General features: G+C 56.6%; 1 protein-coding gene across 2 annotated transcripts; it reads left to right on the plus strand.

Annotated features, from left to right (window-relative positions):
* SIRT5 (sirtuin 5) lies at window positions 1–24,238 on the plus strand. Of its 2 annotated transcripts, none has more exons than XM_078879623.1 (9): window positions 1–83; window positions 5,062–5,191; window positions 7,801–7,934; window positions 13,071–13,296; window positions 16,436–16,523; window positions 17,838–17,891; window positions 21,150–21,273; window positions 21,972–22,087; window positions 22,566–24,238. In XM_078879623.1, exons 2-9 carry the CDS (start codon window positions 5,068–5,070, stop codon window positions 22,666–22,668), a joined length of 969 nt encoding a protein of 322 aa, XP_078735749.1. In that variant the 5' UTR covers window positions 1–83; window positions 5,062–5,067; the 3' UTR covers window positions 22,669–24,238. The 2 variants fall into 2 exon arrangements, with proteins under 2 accessions (XP_078735749.1, XP_078735750.1); XM_078879624.1 differs by having other exon boundaries at window positions 4–83; window positions 5,013–5,191.
* The last annotated feature ends 498 nt before the right edge of the window (window positions 24,239–24,736 follow it).

Below are 24,736 nucleotides of genomic sequence, written 5' to 3' on the forward strand. Positions count from 1 at the left end.
GGTCCGTGGCTGTGAGCCGGCAGGGGGCGCTCCGAGTCGGGCGGTTACTCGAGGGCCGGAGGCTCCGCGCGACTCCCGGGGAGGTGAGATGGGGGGGGGGCAGGTTTGACACGGGGTGGACGACACACGGGGGTGACACGGGGGGGGGGGGGGGCAGACACGGGGTGGACACAAGGGAGATGTGTGGGACACGAGAGAGATACGGGGGGAGCAGGGAGACAAAGGAGGGTGGGTGGGGGGTGTTTAGGCCGCCTGGGTTGGGGCGGATTTGAGATAATGTCCGTGTCTCCGTGAGACACCGTGTGCGTGTGTGTGTGTGCCCGTGTGTGCCCGTGTGTGTGCGTGTCTCCGTGAGACACCGTGTGCATGTGTGTGTGTGTGCCCGTGTGTGTGCGTGTCTCCGTGAGACAGTGTGTGTGTGTGCCCGTGTGTGTCCGTGTGTGCGTGTCTCCGTGAGACAGTGTGTGTGTGTGCCCGTGTGTGTCCGTGTGTGCGTGTGTCTCCGTGAGACAGTGTGTGTGTGCCCGTGTGTGTCCGTGTGTGCGTGTGTCTCCGTGAGACAGTGTGTGTGTGTGTGTGCCCGTGTGTGTCCGTGTGTGTGCCCGTGTGTGTCCGTGTGTGTGCCCGTGTGTGTCCGTGTGTGTGCGTCTCCGTGAGACAGTGTGCGTGTGTGTCCGTGTGTGCGTGTGTGTCCGTGTGTGCGTGTGTGTCCGTGTGTGCGTGTGTGTGCGTGTCTCCGTGAGACACAGTGTGCGTGTGTGGCCGTGTGTCCGTGAGACACCGTGTCTGTGTGTGCCCGTGTGTGTGTCCGTGTGTGTGCGTGTGCCCGCCACCACAGACAATTGGTAAAGGGTTGTCCCGTAAGCAGAACAACACAACTGCATTGTGGATGATAGTGGTCGCGAAAGCCTGCGCGTTAGATTCAACGTTGTTGGGTCAACGTTGTGTGTGTGGGTGGGCTCTCCGTTAGCCCAACATTCCATGTTGACTTGAGTCAGAGGTTTTCCTGCTGTGTCTCTCGGTGTGTGTGTCTGTGTGTGTGTCTCTCTCTGTGTGTGTCTCTCTTTGTGTGTCTGTCTCTCTCTGTGTGTGTCTCTCTCTCTGTGTGTGTCTCACTGTGTGTCTGTCTCTGTGTGTCTCTCTCGGTGTGTTTGTCTCTCTCTGTGTGTCTCTCTCTGTGTGTCTGTTTCTGTGTCTCTCTCGATGTGTCTGTCTCTGTGTCTCTCTCGGTGTGTCTGTCTCGTGTGTGTGTGTCTATCTCTGTGTGTCTGTCTCTGTGTCGCGCTCGGTGTGTCTGTCTTGTGTGTGTGTCTCTCTCTCTGTGTGTCTGTCTCTGTGTGTCTGTCTCTGTGTGTCTGTCTCTGTGTCTCTCGGTGTGTGTGTCTCTTTGTGTGTGTGTGTGTGTCTCTCTCTCTGTGTGTGTGTCTCTCTGTGTGTCTGTCTCTGTGTGTGACTGTGACCCTTGACAGCCTCTGGGTAGCCCCCAAGCAGTCGACCCGCGTGCCCAGCCACCGCATGCCCAAGCAGCTTCTGTTGTTCTTGTTGTTGTTTAGTTTTGTGTTGTTGTTGCTACCGGATGGATAGGGGGCTAAAACGGGCAACGGCTCGAGAAGAGATGGGGCTGATGCGGTACAAGGGGGGGGAGGTGGAGGCTAAGGTTGGACTTGCCAATGATCGGTACCAGCGGTGTCAAGATCGGCCCCTGAGGCTCGTGAAGGACGCTGCTGCTGCTACTGCTGCTGCTGGGCAGTAGGAGGCAGTCGCCCTCCAGCAACAGCGGAGGGCAGAGGAGCGGCGCTCACAACAACGAGCGGAGCGCCGGGCGGTTAAAGCGCAGCAAGTTGGCACAGTGTGGGGCACGGCTGGTGGTGCATCTACCGGTCATCTCGGTCGGCCAACCCACGGCACCTGCTGGGTCTGTCCCGAGACCTCCTGCCAGCAGAAGCGAGCCTTCGACACTTCACGTGGTAGCCTCAAAGTGCACCTAGCCTGGCACAGGCGCCGTGGTCACGTCACAGCCACTAAGTGGCGAATGGCGCAGTTATTGGTCGACTTGGCGACTGCCTCCAACTGACCCGGTAGCAGTCGGAGGCAGTCGCCCTCCAGCAACAGCGGAGGGCAGAGGAGCGACGCTCACAACGATTGACCGCGCCGAGAAAAGAGTTGGCAGAGTTTGGGAGGGTTGGGGGGCGCTACAGCTGGTGCCCTCTGCCAATCATCTCGGTCAGCCAACCCACGCCACCTGCTGGGTCTGTCCCGTGACCTCCTGCCAGTAGCAGCGAGCCTTTGACGCGTCACGTGGCCTCGAGGTGAACCTAGCCTGGCACGAGCGCCGTGGTGGTCTGTTGTCTCTGGGTGTCTCCGCGAGTATTTTCGTCTCGGCGAGTAACCTCCGTGGGGGTCGAGGTGTCTGGGAGGGAGGCGATCTCGCTTCACCGTGGACTCAACCTTTTTTGTTTTACGTTTTGTGAGCTAAGGAAAGGTCAAACGGTGAGGTGAGTGGATGTGTGAGTGGGTATGTGAGTGGGTGGGTGAGTGAGTGGGTGAGCGAGTGGGTGAGTGAGTGGGTGAGTGAGTGGGTGAGTGAGTTGGTGAGTGAGTGAATGAGTGGGTGAGTGACTGGGTGAGTGAGTGGGTGAGTTCGTGAGTGAGTGGGTGAGTGAGTGGGTGAATGAGTGGATGAGTGGGTGAGTGGGTGAGTGGGTGAGTATGTGAGTGGTTGAGTGAGTGAATGGGTGAGTGGGTGAGTGAGTTGGTGAGTGAGTGGATGTGTGAGTTCGTGAGTGAGTGTGTGAGTGAGTGGGTGAGTGAGTGGGTACGTGAGTGGGTGAGTATTTGAATGGGTGAGTGAGTGAGTGGGTGTTTGAGTTGGTGAGTGAGTGGATGTGTGAGTGAGTGAGTGGGTGAGTGAGTTCGTGAGTGAGTGGGTACGTGAGTGGGTGGGTATGTGAGTGATCGAGTGAGCGGGTGAGTGAGTTGGTGAGTGAGTGAATATGTGAGTGAGTGAGTTCGTGAGTGAGTGGGTATGTGTGTGAGTGAGTATGTGAGTGGTTGAGTGAGTGGGTGAGTGAGTGAGTTGATGTGTAAGTGAGTGAGTGAGTTCGTGAGTGTGTGAGTGAGTGTGTGAGTGAGTGGGTGGGTGAGTGAGTGGGTATGTGAGTGGATGTGTGAGTGGGTGGGTGGGTATGTGAGTGAGTGGATGGGTGAGTGAGTGAGTGGATGTGTGAGTGGGTATGTGAGTGGATGTGTGAGTGGGTGAGTGGGTATGTGAGTGAGTGGATGGGTGAGTGGGTACGTGAGTGGGTGAGTATTTGAGTGGGTGAGTGAGTGGGTATGTGAGTGATTGAGTGAGTGAGTGGGTGAGTGAGTGGATATGTGAGTGAGTGGATGAGTTCGTTCGTGAGTGAGTGAGTGGGTATGTGTGTGAGTGAATATGTGAGTGGTTGAGTGAGTGGGTGAGTGAGTGAGTTGATGTGTAAGTGAGTGAGTTCGTTCGTGAGTGAGTGTGTGAGTGAGTATGTGAGTGAGTGTGTGAGTGAGTGGGTGGGTGAGTGAGTGGGTATGTGAGTGGATGTGTGAGTGAGTGAGTGGATGAGTGAGTTGGTGAGTGAGTGGATGTGTGAGTGAGTGGGTGAGTGAGTGGGTGAGTATTTGAGTGGTTGAGTGAGTGGGTGAGTGAGTGTGTGAGCGAGTGGGTGAGTGAGTGGATATGTGAGTGAGTGGGTGAGTATGTGAGTGATTGAGTGAGTGGGTGAGTGTGTTGGTGAGTGAGTGGGTGAGTGAGTTCGTGAGTGGGTGAGTGAGTGGGTATGTGTGTGAGTGAGTATGTGAGTGAGTGTGTGTGTGTGAGTGAGTGAGTGGGTATGTGAGTGGATGTGTGAGTGAGTGAGTATGTGAGTGAGTATGTGAGTGAGTGTGTGAGTGAGTGAGTGGGTATGTGAGTGGATGTGTGAGTGAGTGAGCATGTGAGTGAGTGTGTGAGTGAGTGAGTGGGTATGTGAGTGGATGTGTGAGTGAGTGAGTATGTGAGTTAGTGTGTGAGTGAGTGAGTGGATGTGTTTGTGAGTGGGTGAGTATGTGAGTGGTCGAGTGAGTGGATGCGTTGTATTGGTGGAGGAATCAATGCTTGTAGTTCATGCGGGGACAGTCACCAAGGTAGTAGCGATATGAGAGTGCCAAGGAGGCGACTTCCCCGCCGGTGACTCCAGATGATTGAGTGCCGGACCGTCAATCACCCCGACTGCTTCACACTGAAGTGTGACCGAGTGCGGTGCGGTAGGAGCTGGCTCACAACGCGGAATAGACCCACAGGCCGTGGTTGGGGATGGAGGGTTCAGAGTCGTTGTCACACACAGATAGCCAAAGTACACACACGCATCACACCTGTCCCTTCACACACACATCACACATCATCCACGCACATCACACACACATCACCCACATCGCACACACACACCACACACACAACACACACAACACACACACACCACACACACACCACACACACACCACACACAACACACACAACACACCACACACACCACACACAACCACCACACACACCACACACACACACCACACATCACACACACCACACACATACACAACACACACACCACACACACACACCTGTACCACACACACCACACACACCTGTACCACACACACCACAGACCACACACACCACAGACCACACACCTGTACCACATACACACCAAACACACCACACATACACCACACACACACCACACCACACATACACCACACACACACCACACACACAACACACCACACACACACACCACACACAACACACACACACCACACACAAACAACACACACCCCACCCACACCACACACACACCCCACACACACCCCACCCAGTGTCACCCACGTGCCCTCCATGATCCACTGCGCGCGTCACCACCGCCTCCTCCACGCGGCATCCGCATCCACGCCCAGCTGCTGCTGCTGCTGCGGTGGGCAAAGTGCGGGGGGGGGAATTCCCGCAGTCTCCGTCTTTGTCTCTCTCCCTGCACTCCCCTCCCCCCCCGTGTGCAGGGGGCGATGCTACCGGCTCGTTGCTGGGCGCTGATGCCGCTGCTGGGTCGCAGCAGCAGCAGCAGCTTCTGCCGCTCCGCGTTCTTGCAGGTGACCGGGCAGTGCCTGGCCATGGCCAGACCGAGCTCAGGTGAGTGCGAGAGCGAGCGAGCGAGTGAGCCTTTACCGGGATTCTAGATTTGAAGCTTTCGTGACTGCAAGGATTCAGACTCTTAGGTTTTTTCCGGTAAAGTCACGTAGGTAAAACAATTGCAATTGATAAAAGTAAAATATTTTTATTTTACTTTTATAAATTTTAATGTTTTACCTACGTGACTTTACCGAGTAGAATATTTTTATTTTATTTTACTTTTATTCTTTTACCTACGTGACTTTACCGAAAAACCTAAGAATACTTTACCGGGATCTTTACTTGAATCTCATGGCGGAGGTATCCGATGCGCTATGAAGTTGACTTTTTTTTGTTCACACGTTTACCAGTAAGGGGGCAGGTCAGAACTTTAGAGCCGCAACACACAGTACAGAGAGCACGGCTGGAGTGCAGAGTCGAGGAAAGGCGAGATAATTTTACCTTTAAAACAACAAAACTAAACTATGTTTGTATCTTGCCAGGTAAGGCCCACTGAGCTATTAGTTTATTTTCCAGAAGCGACTTGGTCATCGCTAATGATAACTCAACGAAGTGGGCTTCTCATCATCATCATCGTCGTCATCATCAAATGTGGAAATTGATAGCAGGGAAGTGACTAAATAATCGAGACGCACGTTGATTCGAAATATGGAGGGGGAAAACCGGAGGATCCAGAGTAAAACATCCACCGCTACAGTGGCTAGGAGATGTTAACTACCTCGCCTGGTGTACAGGAGGTCGTGGGTTCGATCCCGACCCTGATGACGCCTGCTATTTGGAGTTTGCGTGTCTCTCTCTCTCTCTCATCATCATCACGGTGGCTAGGAGATGTTAACTACCTCGCCTGGTATACAGGAGGTCGTGGGTTCGATCCCGACCCTGATGACGCCTGCTATTTGGAGTTTGCGTGTCTCTCTCTCTCATCATCATCACGGTGGCCAGGAGATGTTAACTACCTCGCCTGGTGTACAGGAGGTCGTGGGTTCGATCCCGACCCTGATGACGCCTGCTATTTGGAGTTTGCGTGTCTCATCATCATCATCACGGTGGTTAGGAGATATTAACTACCTCGCCTGGTATACAGGAGTTTGTGGGTTCGATTCCGACTCTGACGCCTGCTGTTGTATATTTAGAGTTTGCGTGTCTCTCTCTGTCGTCATCATCACGGTGGCTAGGAGATGTTAACTACCTCGCCTGGTATACAGGAGGTTGTGGGTTAGATCCCGACCCTGACGACGCCTGCTGCTGTATATTTGGAGTTTGTGTGTCTCTCTCGCTCCTCGTGGTCGCCGTAGATTCGTCTCCGGACCCTGCGGTCTTGTCCCCTGCACATTCAGTAATCGACGACCACCACCACCACCACCACGCGTTTAAGAGACTTTGGCTGCTGTGCATTTCCACGTGATGATGACGATGCCGACGATAAGCCGCTCACTTCGTCGAGCTGTCCATTTGTGGCCAACGTTGCTTCGTGTGAGAGAAAACTAGCGACGCAGCTCAGCCGTGAGATTTCAATTGTCTTCGTTTGAACTCGCCGGTAATAACGACCAGCATCACCAGGCGAAACGTCACGGCACTGGAATTGTAAATGTTGCGGTAGGTTTACTCTCCAACACATCGGTATGCTGTACGAGTATACTGTCCCCCACCTCGTTCTCCCCCCCCCCCCCACCTCGTACCCCCCCCCACCTCATTCCCCCCTGTCCCCCACCTCCCCCCCACCTCGTTACCCCCTCCCCCCCATTTCGTCCCCCCTCCCCCCCCCACCTCGTTCCTCGCTCCCCCCCACCTCGTTTTCTTCTCCCCCCACTTCGTACCCCCCCCCCCCACCTCGTACCCCCCCCCCCACCTCATTCCCCCCTGTCCCCCACCTCCCCGCACCTCGTTCCCCCCTCCCCCCCATTTCGTCCCCCCCCACCTCGTTCCCCCTCCCCCCCACCTCGTTCCCCCCTCCCCCCCACCTCGTTCTCTTCTCCCCCCACCTCGTACCCCCCCCCACCTCGTCCCCCCCCCCACCTCGTTCCCCCCTGTCCCCCACCTCATCCCCCCCTGCCCCCCACCTCCCCCCCACCTCGTTCCCCCCTCCCCCCATTTCGTCCCCCCCCCACCTCGTTCCCCCTCCCCCCCACCTCGTTCCCCCCTCCCCCCCACCTCGTTCTCTTCTCCCCCCACCTCGTACCCCCCCCCACCTCGTCCCCCCCCCCCACCTCGTCCCCCCCCCCCACCTCGTTCCCCCCTGTCCCCCACCTCATCCCCCCCTGCCCCCCACCTCCCCCCCACCTCGTTCCCCCCTCCCCCCATTTCGTCCCCCCCCCCACCTCGTTCCCCCTCCCCCCCACCTCGTTCCCCCCTCCCCCCCACCTCGTTCTCTTCTCCCCCCACCTCGTACCCCCCCCCCCACCTCGTTCCCCCCCCCCCCACCTCGTTCTCCCCTGTCCCCCACCTCATCCCCCCCTGCCCCCCACCTCCCTCCCACCTCGTTCCCCCCTCCCCTCCCATTTCCCCCCTACCTCCCCCCTCCCCCCACCTCCCTCTCCCCCCCACCTCGTCCCACCTCCCCCCTCCCCCCACCTCCCCCCCCCCCTCTCCCCGCCCCCCCCCCCCCACAGACATGGGTAGATTCCGCGAGGTGCTGAGCCGCGCGCGTCACGTCGTGGTGCTGACGGGCGCCGGCGTGAGCGCCGAGAGCGGCGTGCCCACCTTCCGCGGCACCGGCGGATACTGGCGCACCTGGCAGTCGCAGGTAACTCACCTGTGTCCATTACGAGGCACTTACCTGGCAGTCGCAGGTAACTCACCTGTGTCTACTACGAGGCACTTACCTGGCAGTCGCAGGTAACTCACCTGTCCACTACGAGGCACTTACCTGGCAGTCGCAGGTAACTCACCTGTCCACTACGAGGCACTTACCTGGCAGTCGCAGGTAACTCACCTGTGTCCACTACGAGGCACTTACCTGGCAGTCGCAGGTAACTCACCTGTGTCTACTACGGGGCACTTACCTGGCAGTCGCAGGTAACTCACCTGTCCACTACGAGGCACTTACCTGGCAGTCGCAGGTAACTCACCTGTGTCCGCTACGAGGCACTTACCTGGCAGTCGCAGGTAACTCACCTGTGTCCACTACGAGGCACTTACCTGGCAGTCGCAGGTAACTCACCTGTCCACTACGGGGCACTTACCTGGCAGTCACAGGTAACTCACCTGTCCGCTACGAGGCACTTACCTGGCAGTCGCAGGTAACTCACCTGTCCACTACGAGGCACTTACCTGGCAGTCACAGGTAACTCACCTGTCCGCTACGAGGCACTTACCTGGCAGTCACAGGTAACTCACCTGTCCACTACGAGGCACTTACCTGGCAGTCGCAGGTAACTCACCTGTCCACTACGGGGCACTTACCTGGCAGTCACAGGTAACTCACCTGTCCGCTACGAGGCACTTACCTGGCAGTCGCAGGTAACTCACCTGTCCACTACGAGGCACTTACCTGGCAGTCACAGGTAACTCACCTGTCCGCTACGAGGCACTTACCTGGCAGTCACAGGTAACTCACCTGTCCACTACGAGGCACTTACCTGGCAGTCGCAGGTAACTCACCTGTGTCCACTACGGGGCACTTACCTGGCAGTCGCAGGTAACTCACCTGTGTCCACTACGAGGCACTTACCTGGCAGTCGCAGGTAACTCACCTGTGTCCGCTACGAGGCACTTACCTGGCAGTCACAGGTAACTCACCTGTGTCCGCTACGAGGCACTTACCTGGCAGTCGCAGGTAACTCACCTGTGTCTACTACGAGGCACTTACCTGGCAGTCGCAGGTAACTCACCTGTCCACTACGAGGCACTTACCTGGCAGTCGCAGGTAACTCACCTGTCCACTACGAGGCACTTACCTGGCAGTCGCAGGTAACTCACCTGTGTCCACTACGAGGCACTTACCTGGCAGTCGCAGGTAACTCACCTGTGTCCACTACGAGGCACTTACCTGGCAGTCGCAGGTAACTCACCTGTGTCTACTACGGGGCACTTACCTGGCAGTCGCAGGTAACTCACCTGTCCACTACGAGGCACTTACCTGGCAGTCGCAGGTAACTCACCTGTGTCCGCTACGAGGCACTTACCTGGCAGTCGCAGGTAACTCACCTGTCCACTACGAGGCACTTACCTGGCAGTCGCAGGTAACTCACCTGTGTCCGCTACGAGGCACTTACCTGGCAGTCACAGGTAACTCACCTGTCCGCTACGAGGCACTTACCTGGCAGTCACAGGTAACTCACCTGTCCACTACGAGGCACTTACCTGGCAGTCGCAGGTAACTCACCTGTGTCCACTACGGGGCACTTACCTGGCAGTCGCAGGTAACTCACCTGTGTCCACTACGAGGCACTTACCTGGCAGTCGCAGGTAACTCACCTGTGTCCGCTACGAGGCACTTACCTGGCAGTCACAGGTAACTCACCTGTGTCCGCTACGAGGCACTTACCTGGCAGTCGCAGGTAACTCACCTGTCCTCTACGAGGCACTTACCTGGCAGTCGCAGGTAACTCACCTGTGTCCACTACGAGGCACTTACCTGGCAGTCGCAGGTAACTCACCTGTCCACTACGAGGCACTTACCTGGCAGTCGCAGGTAACTCACCTGTCCACTACGAGGCACTTACCTGGCAGTCGCAGGTAACTCACCTGTGTCTACTACGAGGTACTTACCTGGCAGTCGCAGGTAACTCACCTGTCCGCTACGAGGCACTTACCTGGCAGTCGCAGGTAACTCACCTGTCCACTACGAGGCACTTACCTGGCAGTCGCAGGTAACTCACCTGTCCACTACGAGGCACTTACCTGGCAGTCGCAGGTAACTCACCTGTGTCTACTACGAGGCACTTACCTGGCAGTCGCAGGTAACTCACCTGTGTCTACTACGAGGTACTTACCTGGCAGTCGCAGGTAACTCACCTGTCCACTACGAGGCACTTACCTGGCAGTCGCAGGTAACTCACCTGTCCACTACGAGGCACTTATCTGCCAGTCGCAGGTAACTCACCTGTGTCTACTACGAGGCACTTACCTGGCAGTCACAGGTAACTCACCTGTGTCTACTACGAGGCACTTACCTGGCAGTCGCAGGTAACTCACCTGTCCACTTCGAGGTACTTACCTGGCAGTCACAGGTAACTCACCTGTCCACTACGAGGTACTTACCTGCCAGTCGCAGGTAACTCACCTGTGTCTACTACGAGGCACTTACCTGGCAGTCACAGGTAACTCACCTGTGTCTACTACGAGGCACTTACCTGGCAGTCGCAGGTAACTCACCTGTCCACTTCGAGGTACTTACCTGGCAGTCACAGGTAACTCACCTGTCCGCTACGAGGCACTTACCTGGCAGTCGCAGGTAACTCACCTGTGTCCGCTACGAGGCACTTACCTGGCAGTCGCAGGTAACTCACCTGTCCACTACGGGGCACTTACCTGGCAGTCACAGGTAACTCACCTGTCCACTACGAGGCACTTACCTGGCAGTCACAGGTAACTCACCTGTCCACTACGAGGCACTTACCTGGCAGTCACAGGTAACTCACCTGTCCACTACGAGGCACTTACCTGGCAGTCACAGGTAACTCACCTGTCCACTACGAGGCACTTACCTGGCAGTCACAGGTAACTCACCTGTCCACTACGAGGCACTTACCTGGCAGTCGCAGGTAACTCACCTGTCCACTACGAGGCACTTACCTGGCAGTCGCAGGTAACTCACCTGTGTCCGCTACGAGGCACTTACCTGGCAGTCGCAGGTAACTCACCTGTGTCCACTACGGGGCACTTACCTGGCAGTCGCAGGTAACTCACCTGTCCACTACGAGGCACTTACCTGGCAGTCGCAGGTAACTCACCTGTGTCTACTACGAGGCACTTACCTGGCAGTCACAGGTAACTCACCTGTGTCTACTACGAGGCACTTACCTGGCAGTCACAGGTAACTCACCTGTCCACTACGAGGCACTTACCTGGCAGTCACAGGTAACTCACCTGTGTCTACTACGAGGTACTTACCTGGCAGTCGCAGGTAACTCACCTGTCCACTACGAGGCACTTACCTGGCAGTCACAGGTAACTCACCTGTCCACTACGAGGTACTTACCTGGCAGTCACAGGTAACTCACCTGTGTCCGCTACGAGGCACTTACCTGGCAGTCACAGGTAACTCACCTGTGTCTACTACGGGGCACTTACCTGCCAGTCGCAGGTAACTCACCTGTGTCTACTACGAGGCACTTACCTGCCAGTCGCAGGTAACTCACCTGTCCACTACGAGGTACTTACCTGGCAGTCGCAGGTAACTCACCTGTCCGCTACGAGGTACTTACCTGGCAGTCGCAGGTAACTCACCTGTGTCTACTACGGGGCACTTACCTGGCAGTCGCAGGTAACTCACCTGTGTCCACTACGAGGTACTTACCTGGCAGTCACAGGTAACTCACCTGTGTCTACTACGAGGCACTTACCTGGCAGTCACAGGTAACTCACCTGTCCACTACGAGGTACTTACCTGGCAGTCACAGGTAACTCACCTGTGTCTACTACGGGGCACTTACCTGGCAGTCACAGGTAACTCACCTGTCCACTACGAGGTACTTACCTGGCAGTCACAGGTAACTCACCTGTGTCTACTACGGGGCACTTACCTGGCAGTCGCAGGTAACTCACCTGGGATATTTACTTGCAACAGTTTCGTGGTCCAGTTCCCACCAGCGGACCTCCGATGATTCACACGGCGCAGTTTGGCCCCACGGAAACACCTGCGGGGAGCGGTAGTCCAACGGTTCGCACGCTGCACCACGAACCCGGCGACCCGAGTTAGATTCCCGCTCACGGCACAACAGCGGTGACGATTATTTGAACCGGTCTTGGGCCCCCCCTAGGTCGACTCAGCCTCAAATGAGTACCTGGTGCGGTGTGTAAACATCGCCACTGGGGAGACAAAGGCGGTCGGGCGTGGTGCTGGCCACCCACCCCCTCGTGTGCTGTGCCGGCCTTCATAGGTGCTCGCTAACAGCATTTGCCCCTACAGTCTGTTATGGCTATATGGAGGATCTTTGTGTGTGCGTGTGTCTGTGTGTGTGCTTTTGTGTGTGTGTTTCTGTGTGTGTTTCTGTGTGTGTGTGTGTTTCTGTTTGTGTGTTTCTGTGTGCGTGTGTTTTTGTGTGTGTGCTTGTGTGTGTGTTTCTGTGTGCGTGCGTGCGCGTGTGTTTCTGTGTGCGTGCGTGTGTGTTTCTGTGTGCGTGCGTGCGTGTGTGTTTCTGTGTGCGTGCGCGCGCGTGTGTTTCTGCGTGCGCGCGCGTGTGTTTCTGTGTGCGTGCGCGCGTGTGTGTTTCTGTGTGCGTGCGCGTGTGTTTCTGCGTGCGTGCGCGTATGTTTCTGTGTGTGTGCGTGCGTGTGTGTTTCTGCGTGCGTGCGCGTGTGTTTCTGTGTGTGTGCGTGCGTGTGTGTTTCTGTGTGTGTGCGTGCGTGTGTGTTTCTGCGTGCGTGCGTGTGTGTTTCTGTGTGCGTGCGTGCGCGTGTGTTTCTGTGTGTGTGCGTGCGTGTGTGTTTCTGCGTGCGTGCGTGTGTGTTTCTGTGTGCGTGCGCGCGTGTGTGTTTCTGTGTGCGTGCGCGTGTGTTTCTGCGTGCGTGCGCGTGTGTTTCTGTGTGCGTGCGTGCGCGTGTGTTTCTGTGTGTGTGCGTGCGTGTGTGTTTCTGCGTGCGTGCGTGTGTGTTTCTGTGTGCGTGCGCGCGTGTGTGTTTCTGTGTGCGTGCGCGTGTGTTTCTGCGTGCGTGCGCGTGTGTTTCTGTGTGTGTGCGTGCGTGTGTGTTTCTGCGTGCATGTGTGCTGCCGCAGGAACTTGCGACGGCCGCCGCGTTCCAGGCGTCCCCGTCGCGCGTCTGGGAGTTCTACCACCACCGGCGCGAGGCCGTGCTGCGCGCCGAGCCCAACGCGGCGCACGTGGCGCTCGCGCGCTGCCAGCGCCGCCTGGCCGGGCAGGGCCGCACGCTCACCCTCGTCACGCAGAACGTGGACGAGCTGCACCGACGCGCCGGCTCGGAGCGCGTGCACGAGCTGCACGGTGAGAGGCGCCGGGGGGGGGGGGGGGCGGCACCGTGGATCGCCGTGCGAGCACCGCACGACGGAGCCGTCTCGCGACTTTGTAGCCGTGGTAACACCGGAGCTACGCGGAGCCACGGTGATACCGTAACCACGGTGATACTGGAACCACGGTGATGCTGGAACCACGGTGATACCGTAACCACAGTGATGCCGGAACCACGAAAATACCGTAACCACAGTGATACCGGAACCACAGTGATACCGGAACCACGGTAATACCGTAACCACGGTGACACCGGAACCACGGTGATACCGTAACCACGGTGATACAGGAACCACGGTAATACTGGAACCACGGTGATACCGTAACCACGGTGACACCGGAGCCACGGTAATACTGGAACCACGGTGATACCGTAACCACGGTGATACCGGAATCTAGCAATACCCACACCTTAGAGAGTAGTGTACGTGTAGTGAAGAGAGACGGTGAGGTGAGTGTGGTGAGGAAAGAATTTGAGGTGAGTGTGGTGAAGCAGAGAGTCTTGAGGTGGGTGTGGTGAGGAGGGTGAGGTGGGTGTGGTGAAAAGGGGGAGGTGGGTGTGGTGAGGAGGGGGAGGGTGAGGTGGGTGTGGTGAGGAGGGGGAGGGTGAGGTGGGTGTGGTGAGGAGGGGGAGGGTGAGGTGGGTGTGGTGAGGAGGGGGAGGGTGAGGGTGAGGTGTGGTGAGGAGGGTGAGGGTGAGGTGGGTGTGGTGAGGAGGGGGAGGGTGAGGTGGGTGTGGTGAGGAGGGTGAGGTGGGTGTGGTGAGGAGGGTGAGGTGGGTGTGGCGAGGAGGGGGAGGGTGAGGTGGGTGTGGCGAGAAGGGGGTGGTGAGGAGGGGGAGGGTGAGGTGGGTGTGGTGAGGAGGGGGAGGGTGAGGTGGGTGTGGTGAGGAGGGTGAGGTGGGTGTGGTGAAGAGGGTGAGGTGGGTGTGGTGAGGAGGGGGAGGGTGAGGGTGAGGTGTGGTGAGGAGGGGGAGGGTGAGGTGGGTGTGGTGAGGAGGGGGAGGGTGAGGTGTGGTGAGGTGTGGTGAGGAGGGTGAGGTGAGTGTGGTGAGGAGGGGGAGGGTGAGGTGGGTGTGGTGAGGAGGGTGAGGTGGGTGTGGTGAGGAGGGGGAGGGTGAGGTGGGTGTGGTGAGGAGGGTGAGGTGGGTGTGGTGAAGAGGGTGAGGTGGGTGTGGTGAGGAGGGGGAGGTGGGTGTGGTGAGGAGGGGGAGGTGGGTGTGGTGAGGAGGGGGAGGGTGAGGTGTGGTGAGGTGTGGTGAGGAGGGTGAGGTGAGTGTGGTGAGGAGGGGGAGGGTGAGGTGGGTGTGGTGAGGAGGGTGAGGTGGGTGTGGTGAAGAGGGTGAGGTGGGTGTGGTGAGGAGGGTGAGGTGGGTGTGGCGAGGAGGGGGAGGGTGAGGTGGGTGTGGCGAGGAGGGGGTGGTGAGGAGGGGGAGGGTGAGGTGGGTGTGGTGAGGAGGGGGAGGGTGAGGTGGGTGTGGTGAGGAGGGTGAGGTGGGTGTGGTGAAGAGGGTGAGGTGGGTGTGGCGAGGAGGGGGAGGGTGAGGTGGGTGTGGCGAGGAGGGGGAGGGTGAGGTGGGTGTGGTGAGGAGGGGGAGGGTGAGGTGGGTGTGGTGAAGAGGGTGAGGTGGGTGTGGCGAGGAGGGGGAGGGTGAGGTGGGTGTGGTGAGGAGGGGGAGGGTGAGGTGGGTGTGGTGAAGAGGGTGAGGTGGGTGTGGCGAGGAGGGGGAGGGTGAGGTGGGTGTGGTGAGGAGGGGGAGGGTGAGGGTGAGGTGTGGTGAGGAGGGGGAGGGTGAGATGGGTGTGGTGAGGAGGGGGAGGGTGAGGTGTGGTGAGGTGTGGTGAGGAGGGTGAGGTGAGTGTGGTGAGGAGGGGGAGGGTGAGGTGGGTGTGGTGAGGAGGGTGAGGTGGGTGTGGTGAAGAGGGTGAGGTGGGTGTGGTGAGGAGGGGGAGGTGGGTGTGGTGTGGAGGGGGAGGGTGAGAGTGAGGTGTGGTGAGGAGGGGGAGGGTGAGGTGGGTGTGGTGAGGAGGGTGAGGTGGGTGTGGCGAGGAGGGGGAGGGTGAGGTGGGTGTGGCGAGGAGGGTGAGGTGGGTGTGGTGAGGAGGGGGAGATGGGTGTGGTGAAGAGGGTGAGGTGAGTGTGGTGAGGAGGGGGAGGGTGAGGTGGGTGTGGTGAGGAGGGGGAGGGTGAGGGTGAGGTGTGGTGAGGTGTGGTGAGGAGGGTGAGGTGGGTGTGGTGAGGAGGGGGAGGTGGGTGTGGTGAAGAGGGTGAGGTGGGTGTGGTGAGGAGGGTGAGGTGGGTGTGGCGAGGAGGGGGAGGGTGAGGTGGGTGTGGCGAGGAGGGTGAGGTGGGTGTGGTGAGGAGGGGGAGGTGGGTGTGGTGAAGAGGGTGAGGTGAGTGTGGTGAGGAGGGGGAGGGTGAGGTGGGTGTGGTGAGGAGGGGGAGGGTGAGGGTGAGGTGTGGTGAGGAGGGTGAGGTGGGTGTGGTGAGGAGGGGGAGGTGGGTGTGGTGAAGAGGGTGAGGTGGGTGTGGTGAGGAGGGTGAGGTGGGTGTGGCGAGGAGGGGGAGGGTGAGGTGGGTGTGGCGAGGAGGGTGAGGTGGGTGTGGTGAGGAGGGGGAGGTGGGTGTGGTGAAGAGGGTGAGGTGAGTGTGGTGAGGAGGGGGAGGGTGAGGTGGGTGTGGTGAGGAGGGGGAGGGTGAGGGTGAGGTGTGGTGAGGTGTGGTGAGGTGTGGTGAGGAGGGTGAGGTGGGTGTGGTGAGGAGGGGGAGAGCGAGGCGTGGTGCCACCAGAGTGAAGCTCACTGCGTGCGTGGTCAGCGCTACGCTGCGCCACAAACCCGGCGACCCGGGTTCCATTCCCTCTCGCGGGCAACAGCCAGCGACGATGATCTGAACCGGTCCCGGGCCTCCCCCAGGTCGTGCCCACCCCCCAAGTGGCGATGTTTTACAAGCCGCACTCGCTGCGACGCGCAGTCAACGTCGCCACCGGGGAGACAAAGGCGGCCGGGCGCGGTGCCGGCCTTCGTAGGTGCTACTCGCTAACAGCGCTTGTCCCAACGGCCTGCCGAGGCTACACGGGGGATTTTTGTCTTTGTGTGTGTGCGTGCGTGCACAGGGAGCTTGTTTAAGACGCGCTGCACAAGCTGTGGACACGTGGAGAGCAACTACGACAGCCCCATCACCCCGGCCCTGCAGGGCAAGGGGTGAGCAGCAGTCGGTCGCAGGCGTTTCGTCGCGGGCAGTCGTTCTCGTGCAATCAAAGTCGTTGCAGTCGTCGTCGTCGTCGTCGCAGTCATGGTCAGGCACTCGGTCGGCATCTGGCTTTGAGGCAGTCGCAGTCGGCCACTGGCGGTCGTCACAGTCACGGTTATGGACACTGGCAGTCGTGAGCAGTCGCTGTCGGTCACAGGCCGTCACAGGCAGAGGCGGTCATTACGGGGTCACGGTTCGATTCAAGAACCGCATCGTTTTTTTTTTGTGTTTCTTGCCGTGAATGTTCGTGGCCACCGGCGGCAGCGGAGATTCTTGTTCCGTCTGTCTGGGCCGTTCCCCACCTCGGGGTGGTGCACTGCCCACTGCGAGCGCTCGCCATGCAATTGGCTCCGTCTCGGCACGCGTAGAACATAACTCGGGGGTTTCCAATTTTTTTTTATAGAACCACCGGTAAAAACCGTAAATTCGAGAAGAGAAAGACTCCCCGAGGTGACGCCCCAGTCCCGTAGATTCCAGAATGCCCGCCCCATACGCTGCGTCTGCATGTTGCGTCTGTACGCTGCGTCTGCACGCTGCATTTGTACGCTGCGTCTGCACGCTGCGTCTGCACGTTGCGTCTGCGCGCCGCGTCTGCGCGCTGCCGTTTGTACGCCGCGTCTGCACGCTGCGTCTGTACGTTGCGTCTGCACGCCGCGTCTGTACGCGTTTGCTGTGTGTGTGTCTGTGTGCGCACCTGGCCTGGCACAAGCGCCGCGGTGACGAATGGCTGCTGCTGCTGTTGTTGTTGTTGTTGGGGTGCGTCACTTCACACGCTGTGAGCTCCCTCACAAATGACGTGTTCTTCCGTGTCAAGAAGGGATCACCCAGGTGGAATGTTGTTTTTTTATTCATAAAATTAAATGTCCCCTAATGACGCCTCCCCTACCCTCCCCATCCCTTGGTGTGTCTCTATGTGACCGCCCCCACCCCCCACTCCGCTTCGTGACCACGTGTGACCCCCCCTACCCTCCCACCTCCCCTCTTGGTATCCTGATGTGACCCCCCCACACCCCCCTCCTCGCTGTGTGACCCCCCCTACCCTCCCCCCTCCCCTCTTGGTGTCCCGATGTGACCCCCCCACCCCCCACTTCGCTTCGTGACCCCGTGTGACCCCCCCCTACCCTCCCACCTCCCCTCTTGGTATCCTGATGTGACCCCCCCCACACCCCCCTCCTCGCTGTGTGACCCCCCCTACCCTCCCCCCTCTCCTCTTGGTGTCCCGATGTGACCCCCCCTCCTCGCTTTGTGACCCCGTGTGACCCCAGTGCCCCAGACCCAAACACTCCGGACGCTGCCATCCCTGAGGAGTTGCTGCCCAGGTGAGCTGGTGCTGATGCTGCTGCCCCCGCCTGTGCCCTCAGGGAGAAGGGGCATTCCAGCCACTCGCTCTCCTCTCACTCCACTCCCCTAATGTGATTCGCTATAATATCTCGCCACGGTGGCTAGGAGATGTTAACTACCTCGCCTGGTATACAGGAGGTCGTGGGTGTCTCTCTCTATCTCTCCCCGTGGTCGTGTGGATTTTCCTCTGGCTCCTCCGGTTTTTCCCCCTCCACATTTATATTCAACGTCGCGCGTTTAGAGTATTCGGCTGCTAAGAATTTCCACGTGACAAGCCGTTTCGTTGAGCTATAATTTGTGATAGCCAGGTTGCTTTTGATTAACAGCTATGCAGCTCAGTGGGCCTGACCTAATAAAATAAAAGAAAAAATACTTTAGTTTGGGATGTGAAGGAAAGAAAAAAATCAGACTTCAACTTCTGTCCAGTTATGACTGCGTGTGTGTGTGACTTGGCCTGAGAGAAAAAAAAAACAGGAAAAGGCTTCGTCCTCTTTCTGGCACAAATACGGGAAGTGTCAAGATGTTCAAACACCAAATAGACAATCTCGGTTTGAAGCTTTCGTGACTGCAGGGATCCATAACTCTTTGGTTCTTTCGGTAAAGTCACGTGGGTAGAAAATAAAATAAATAAAATCACGGCGCAACACAAGCGTCCGTCATCAGGTGGGACAACCACAGCACGAAACAATTGCTGAAGTGGGCAAAAGGGCTGCCGTGACAAGAGGTTATATAGGTAAGAGAGGGGGGAGGAGCCAGGGAGGAGAGATAGAGAGAGGGGGCGGGTGTGTGGGGTAGGGAGAGTGGGGAGCTGCAAGCACGACAAAATGCCGGGGCTGGGAAGTGAGCGGCAGAAGTCGCAACCGGGTACCCGATACCCGTACTCTACCCGATACCCGGCTACCCTTACCCGGCCGGGTACGGGTACTTGTTTGCGACCCTGGTGTGGGCGGGTACAGGTACGGGTAGGCCGTGAGTCACTGGTGAGTCACCGTTTGTCACTCATTTCCCAAAGTCTTGTCTCTTCTCACAATTCAAGTTCCTAGAATCAACCCACCCGCGCCTGCAACATGGCTTCATCCCAGAGGTCGCAATCAGGTACCCGGTACCCGTACCCTACCCGTACCCGGCCGGGTACTGGTAGGGTACGGGTACGGCCGGGTACGGGTACGGCCGGGTACGGGTACCCGTTTGCGACCCTGATGCGGCCAGGTACGGGTAAGGAATCAAATCCTGTTTGCGACCTCTGGTGAGCGGGGCTGGGTGTAGGAGGCTGAAGAAACTGGCAACACCATAAATGAGTTCAGGTGTTACCTGGTTAATAACACCCTTCCAATGATTGCTCAATTTGTATCAAAACAGACACCCCCACACACACTTGCGGTGAAACATGCAAAACAAATAACCCTTAAATTTCGATTTAAAGCATTCGTGACTGCAGGGATTCGGTAAAGTCACGTAGAAGGGAAATAATAAAATAATAAAAACAAAACATAAAAGAATTCTCACGACGTTTCGGCCACAACGCAAGCAGCCGTCGTCAGGTGAAGAACAGGTCATTCAGACGCTGTCTTTCCGACAGCCCTGTTCTTCACCTGAGGGACGGCTGCTTGCGTTGTGGCCGAAACGTCGTGAGAATTGTATTTTATTATGTTTTATTTTTATTATTTTATTATTTCCCTTCTACGTGACTTTACCGAAAGAACCAAGAAGACAAATAACCCTTTGCAAACACACCTTGATGCGGGTGTCGCACGCACAGAGCCGTCGCCTGGTTGGTGGACGACGAATCGGGGGGGGGGGGGGGTGGGAGACCGCCTCTGTTCGACTTCGAGCAGCCAAAAGCCACCGCTGCTGCTGCTGCTGCCGCTGCTGCTGCTGCTGCTGCTGCGAGGACGAGCGTAGTTGGCTTGGCGATGGTTCATGCTGCTTGGCGAGAGATGGGCGAGGGCATCGCGGCTCGTTCGCAGGCAAGCGCTTCGCGCGCGTAACGAGCGCAACGTCCGTTCGCCAAACCGGAAGCCACAGGAACGTGGAATGTCCACCGTCGGCTGGCTCGGGGCTGCGAGCGGGAGGTTCAAAGTTCAAAGTTAATTTATTAGGTATAGCCCTGTGAGCCATTCGGCTCTTGAATCGGGTGCAACCGCAACAAACAAAAAACATGAACATGAACAAGAAAACATCTTAAAGTGACTATGTGCAATTCTAGATTTGAAGCTTTCGTGACTGCAAGGATTCATATTCTTAGGTTTTTTCGGTAAAGTCACGTAGGTAAAAAATTTAAATTAAAATTAGTAAAAGTAAGCCGTCTTCAGGTGGAACCGTCACAGCAAGCATGCAAGCATGCTGTGACGGTTCCACCTGAAGACGGAAGCTTGTGTTGCCTCCGAAACGTCGTGATTTTTATTTTATTTTTATTTATTTTAATTTTTTACTTGATACAGCAATCGTGCTGTGACGGTTCCACCTGAAGACGGAAGCTTGTGTTGCCTCCGAAACGTCGTGATTTTTATTTTATTTTAATTTAATTTTACTTTTATTAATTTAATTTTTTTACCTCCGTGACTTTACCGAAAAAACCTAAGAATATGACTGAGTGCAAACAGAAAATCCAAGAAAAGACAGCAAAATATTGCAGAAAAAAATCACCGGACACCAACGCCGTGTGCAAATATCCCAGTGGGATGCAAGTCAAACATCCCAGTGGGATGCAAGTCAAACATCCCAGTGGGATGCAAGTCAAACATCCCAGTGGGATGCAAGTCAAATATCCCAGTGGGATGCAAGTCAAACATCCCAGTGGGATGCAAGTCAAACATCCCAGTGGGATGCAAGTCAAATATCCCAGTGGGATGCAAGTCAAACATCCCAGTGGGATGCAAGTCAAACATCCCAGTGGGATGCAAGTCAAACATCCCAGTGGGATGCAAGTCAAACATCCCAGTGGGATGCAAGTCAAACATCCCAGTGGGATGCAAGTCAAACATCCCAGTGGGATGCAAGTCAAACATCCCAGTGGGATGCAAGTCAAACATCCCAGTGGGATGCAAGTCAAACATCCCAGTGGGATGCAAGTCAAACATCCCAGTGGGATGCAAGTCAAACATCCCAGTCGGATGCAAGTCAAACATCCCAGTGGGATGCAAGTCAAACATCCCAGTCGGATGCAAGTCAAACATCCCAGTGGGATGCAAGTCAACCAACAGCAAGCACCTCGATTGCCCCCCGCGTGTGTCCAGGTGCGTGCAGGGCGGCTGTGGGGGGCTGCTGCGTCCACACGTGGTGTGGTTTGGCGAGAGCCTGGACTCGGGCGTGATGGACCGGGTCTACGCCGAACTCGACTCCTGCGATCTCTGCATCGTGGTACAGTTCTTGAACTGAAAAAAATTAACCCGTAAAAACAAAGTTTTTCACTATAAATCATTTATATGCGTGGCATCGGTTTTATTTTATTATTCATTTCTGTTTTTCTCGAGTAAGAGTTTCATTTTTATCACATTGGTATTTTAAATTAAATATGAAAAAACATTTTTCCCAAAAAGTGGAAAATTTTGGAAAAATGTTTTTACACGAAAATAAATTGTCACGCACAACGAGTCTGTGTGCAAAATATCAGCTCGATTGGATCACGGGAAGTGGGTTAAAAAACGACCGAAAGATTTGCACGGTCGTAAGCGCGCAAGCAAGCAAGCAAGTTTAACTTAATATAAAGGATTTTTTAAAAAAATCTGTTTTGATGATAATAATAATGACGACGACGATCGTCGTCACCGTCGCACAGCACGTAAGCTTTCACAGCCAACATCGTCGGACAGTCCGATAAATCTGCGACGCGCGTCTGGTTGTTCATTAACCCTTTTTTTAAATCAGCAATTGTGGAATGTTTCGATGTCGTCTTGGAGGCGGAGTCGCTCTCGGCAAAGAGCTTCTCGGCTCAACGGGTTTTGCTCGATGGGAAATAAACTTCTGATTCTGATCGCGGGTACATTTTCTTGCGGAGGAAATCGCTCGTGACTGTTTGACCCCCCCCGTCTCCCCCGACCCCTGACCCTTGCCCCCAGGCGGGCACCTCATCCGTCGTCTACCCGGCCGCCATGTTTGCGCCGCAGGTCGCTGGCCGCGGGGTCCCCGTGGCGGAGTTCAACATCGAGACGACGCCCGTGACGCAGGGCTTCGGGTGAGGGGCGCGGGCGGGCGGGCACGCGGGCGCGGGACGCACTGAAAGATGGGGACATTGGGAACATGTGCAAGATACGGGGACGCGGGAGGCATGGGGACATGGGGACGATGCGGAGACACGGCAGACGTGGGGACACGGGAGACGTGGGGACACAGGGACGCGGGAGACATGGGGACACGGGGACGATGCGGCAGACGCGGGGCCACTGGAGGCATGGGGACGATAGGAAAGATGGGAACGCAGGAGACGTGGGATATACACGCGTGGAGGGACGTGGGATATACACGCGTGGAGGGACGCAGGAGACGCAGGAGAAACGGGACACAGGAGACAAAGGGGCACACAGGGGACACGGGACACACAGACACGGGAGACGCAAATACCACAATAGAGGCCTCCCCTGGGTCAACGCAACGGCACGCGAGTCCTGTGCGTGTCTGTGTGCCTCCCCCCCGCCGCCACTCCACCCTGCCAGGTTCCACTTCGAGGGGCCGTGTGGGCAGACGCTGCCCACTGCCCTCGCTCCGCACAAGAACGAGCTTGAGGCAGAGGGGGACGGTGGCGGTGGCGGGCAGTGAGGGGCAGCGCCTCGCACTTTTTTTTTACAGCGTCGACGACATCGACCGTGCCCGTCGCCGGCTATATCACCACCCGTCCGACCTCCCCACGCCATCGCATCATCAGCCCCATCGCCGCCACCGCTGGCACGATCACACGCACCACGAAACTCCCTCCCCGTGTCGTCGGGCCATCATGCCCGGGTCTCATCTGTTGTCCCGTGAAATGTTTTTTTTCCGCGTGGTCAGAAATTCGTCAACCTCGCAGTTGGAAATTATAAACAACAACAACATGTTGGAAAAAAATAGGTGCAATTTTCGAAGGTAATTATCTTGCGGTGTGCCCTCTGCGTCGCGCTGCGTGGATCTCCGGCGTGTTGTTCGGGCGACGTCCGACGTTTCGCGCCGCGTACCGTCAAAATGGGACCTTTTTGCCAGTATCAAATTATGAAAAAAAAACAAAAATATGTTTTACCCTTTCTGGCAATAAAACAGAAGGTGTTAAGATGTTCCAACACCAAATCGCAACCTTTTGCAAGGAATCAAGTTCGCACTTTGCGTTTCTCAAAGTGAAAAGGCATCCCCATGATGTAGCTGCTCCCCCCGAGCTGTAAATGCTCTCTGCTCGTACCTTGTCTTTGGACGTTTGCTCTCACGCTGGTGAGACGAGGCCATGAAGAAGGCTGTCTCGGGTGTAGGCCAATCCGTTTCAAAGACAATGCACATGATCAGAGCGTGTTTGTTTTGCATGTTCACCACAAGTACCGTGGGGTTAATAAAAACGTCCGTTTGTCTTCAGTTCACTTCTAAAGCACAGCTTAAACATTGCCCCCACGTTAAAAGCAATGTGGGCTTCGGCCCACTAACCTGTCTGTGCACGGTGTAACTGCCATTTACCATAGGCATCCGCGTATATCAACCCGCTTAACATATCCGCTGCGTAACTCAGCCACCCAGCGAGTCGTGGTGCTAAGCTAAGCTACACAAAGTGGTTTTATTTTACCAGGTGAGGTCCCACTGACCTGGCCGCAAGTGATGGCTCAGCGAAGCGGCTCATCATCGTGTGGAAATCTACAGCAGCCAAATATTTTGAACGCGTGACGTTGATTCTAAATGCGGAGGGGAAAAACCGGAGGGACCCGGAGAAAAAAAATCCATGCGACCACGGGGAGAGAGAGATACAGGCGTCGGGGGTCGGGGTCGAACCCACGACCTCCTGCGTACCAGGCGAGGGAGTTAACATCTCGCCACAATGGATATGCGACGTTGTGCTGTACTTGACAAACCCTGCGGTTTTAAGCGGCAGGCTTTCGCTTTTTCTAACTCTTTACCGCTGACCAATTTTTTTTTAAAAGCAACAGTTTCATCGAAGAAAAAAAATAATACATTAAAATGTTGTGAGGATGTATGACGATAGTTTAAAGTCGGTAATGCGTCAAAAATGGTTTGCATATCGGCAGCTGAGTTTAAACTGATAGGGCTGGAAAAGTGCGCCACGGTTTGGGAGATGTTAACCACCTCACCTGGTATACAGGAGGTCGTGGGTTCGATCCCGACCCTGACGCTTGTGTAATAAAAACTTAGCACACTTCTCTTGAGATGGCACTTTATTGAAGACACGTTCACTTGACATCAGGCGGAGACCTCCACTGCGACAGCCCCGGGTCTCCCGCGCATCTCCCTTTTATACCGACACGAGGCCACGCCCCCCTTCTCGATCATTCCCGCTGACTCTGGATGCTCGCTCCACCGTCCTCTTTCGTCACCTGACCACGCTCCCTTCTCGAACATTCCCGTAGCCACCGGTCCCTTCGCACTCACAACTAATACCTCTGTCATTACCTCCCGTGGCCACTAATGCATTCGCACTACAGGCTGACTCCCCTGTCATTACCTCCCGTGGCCACTAGTCCATTCGCACTGCAAGCTGACTCCCCTGTCATTACCTCCCATGGCCACTAGTCCATTCGCACTGCAGGCTGACTCCCCTGTCATTACCTCCCGTGGCTACTAGTCCATTCGTACTGCAGGCTGACTCCACTGTCATTACCTCCCGTGGCCACTAGTCCATTCATACTGCAGGCTGACT

The sequence above is a fragment of the Lampetra fluviatilis genome, chromosome 54 (genome assembly GCF_964198595.1).
Source record: "Lampetra fluviatilis chromosome 54, kcLamFluv1.1, whole genome shotgun sequence".
Classification (NCBI taxonomy): domain Eukaryota; kingdom Metazoa; phylum Chordata; class Hyperoartia; order Petromyzontiformes; family Petromyzontidae; genus Lampetra; species Lampetra fluviatilis.

Coding starts and splice junctions, on each gene's coding strand:
- SIRT5 (XM_078879623.1), top strand. CDS start 5,068: ATGCTACCGGCTCGTTGCTGGGCGCTGATGCCGCTGCTGGGTCGCAGC. Junction 7,935..13,070: donor GGCGCACCTGGCAGTCGCAG/GTAACTCACCTG, acceptor GTGCTGCCGCAG/GAACTTGCGACGGCCGCCGC. Junction 16,524..17,837: donor CCGGCCCTGCAGGGCAAGGG/GTGAGCAGCAGT, acceptor GTGTGACCCCAG/TGCCCCAGACCCAAACACTC.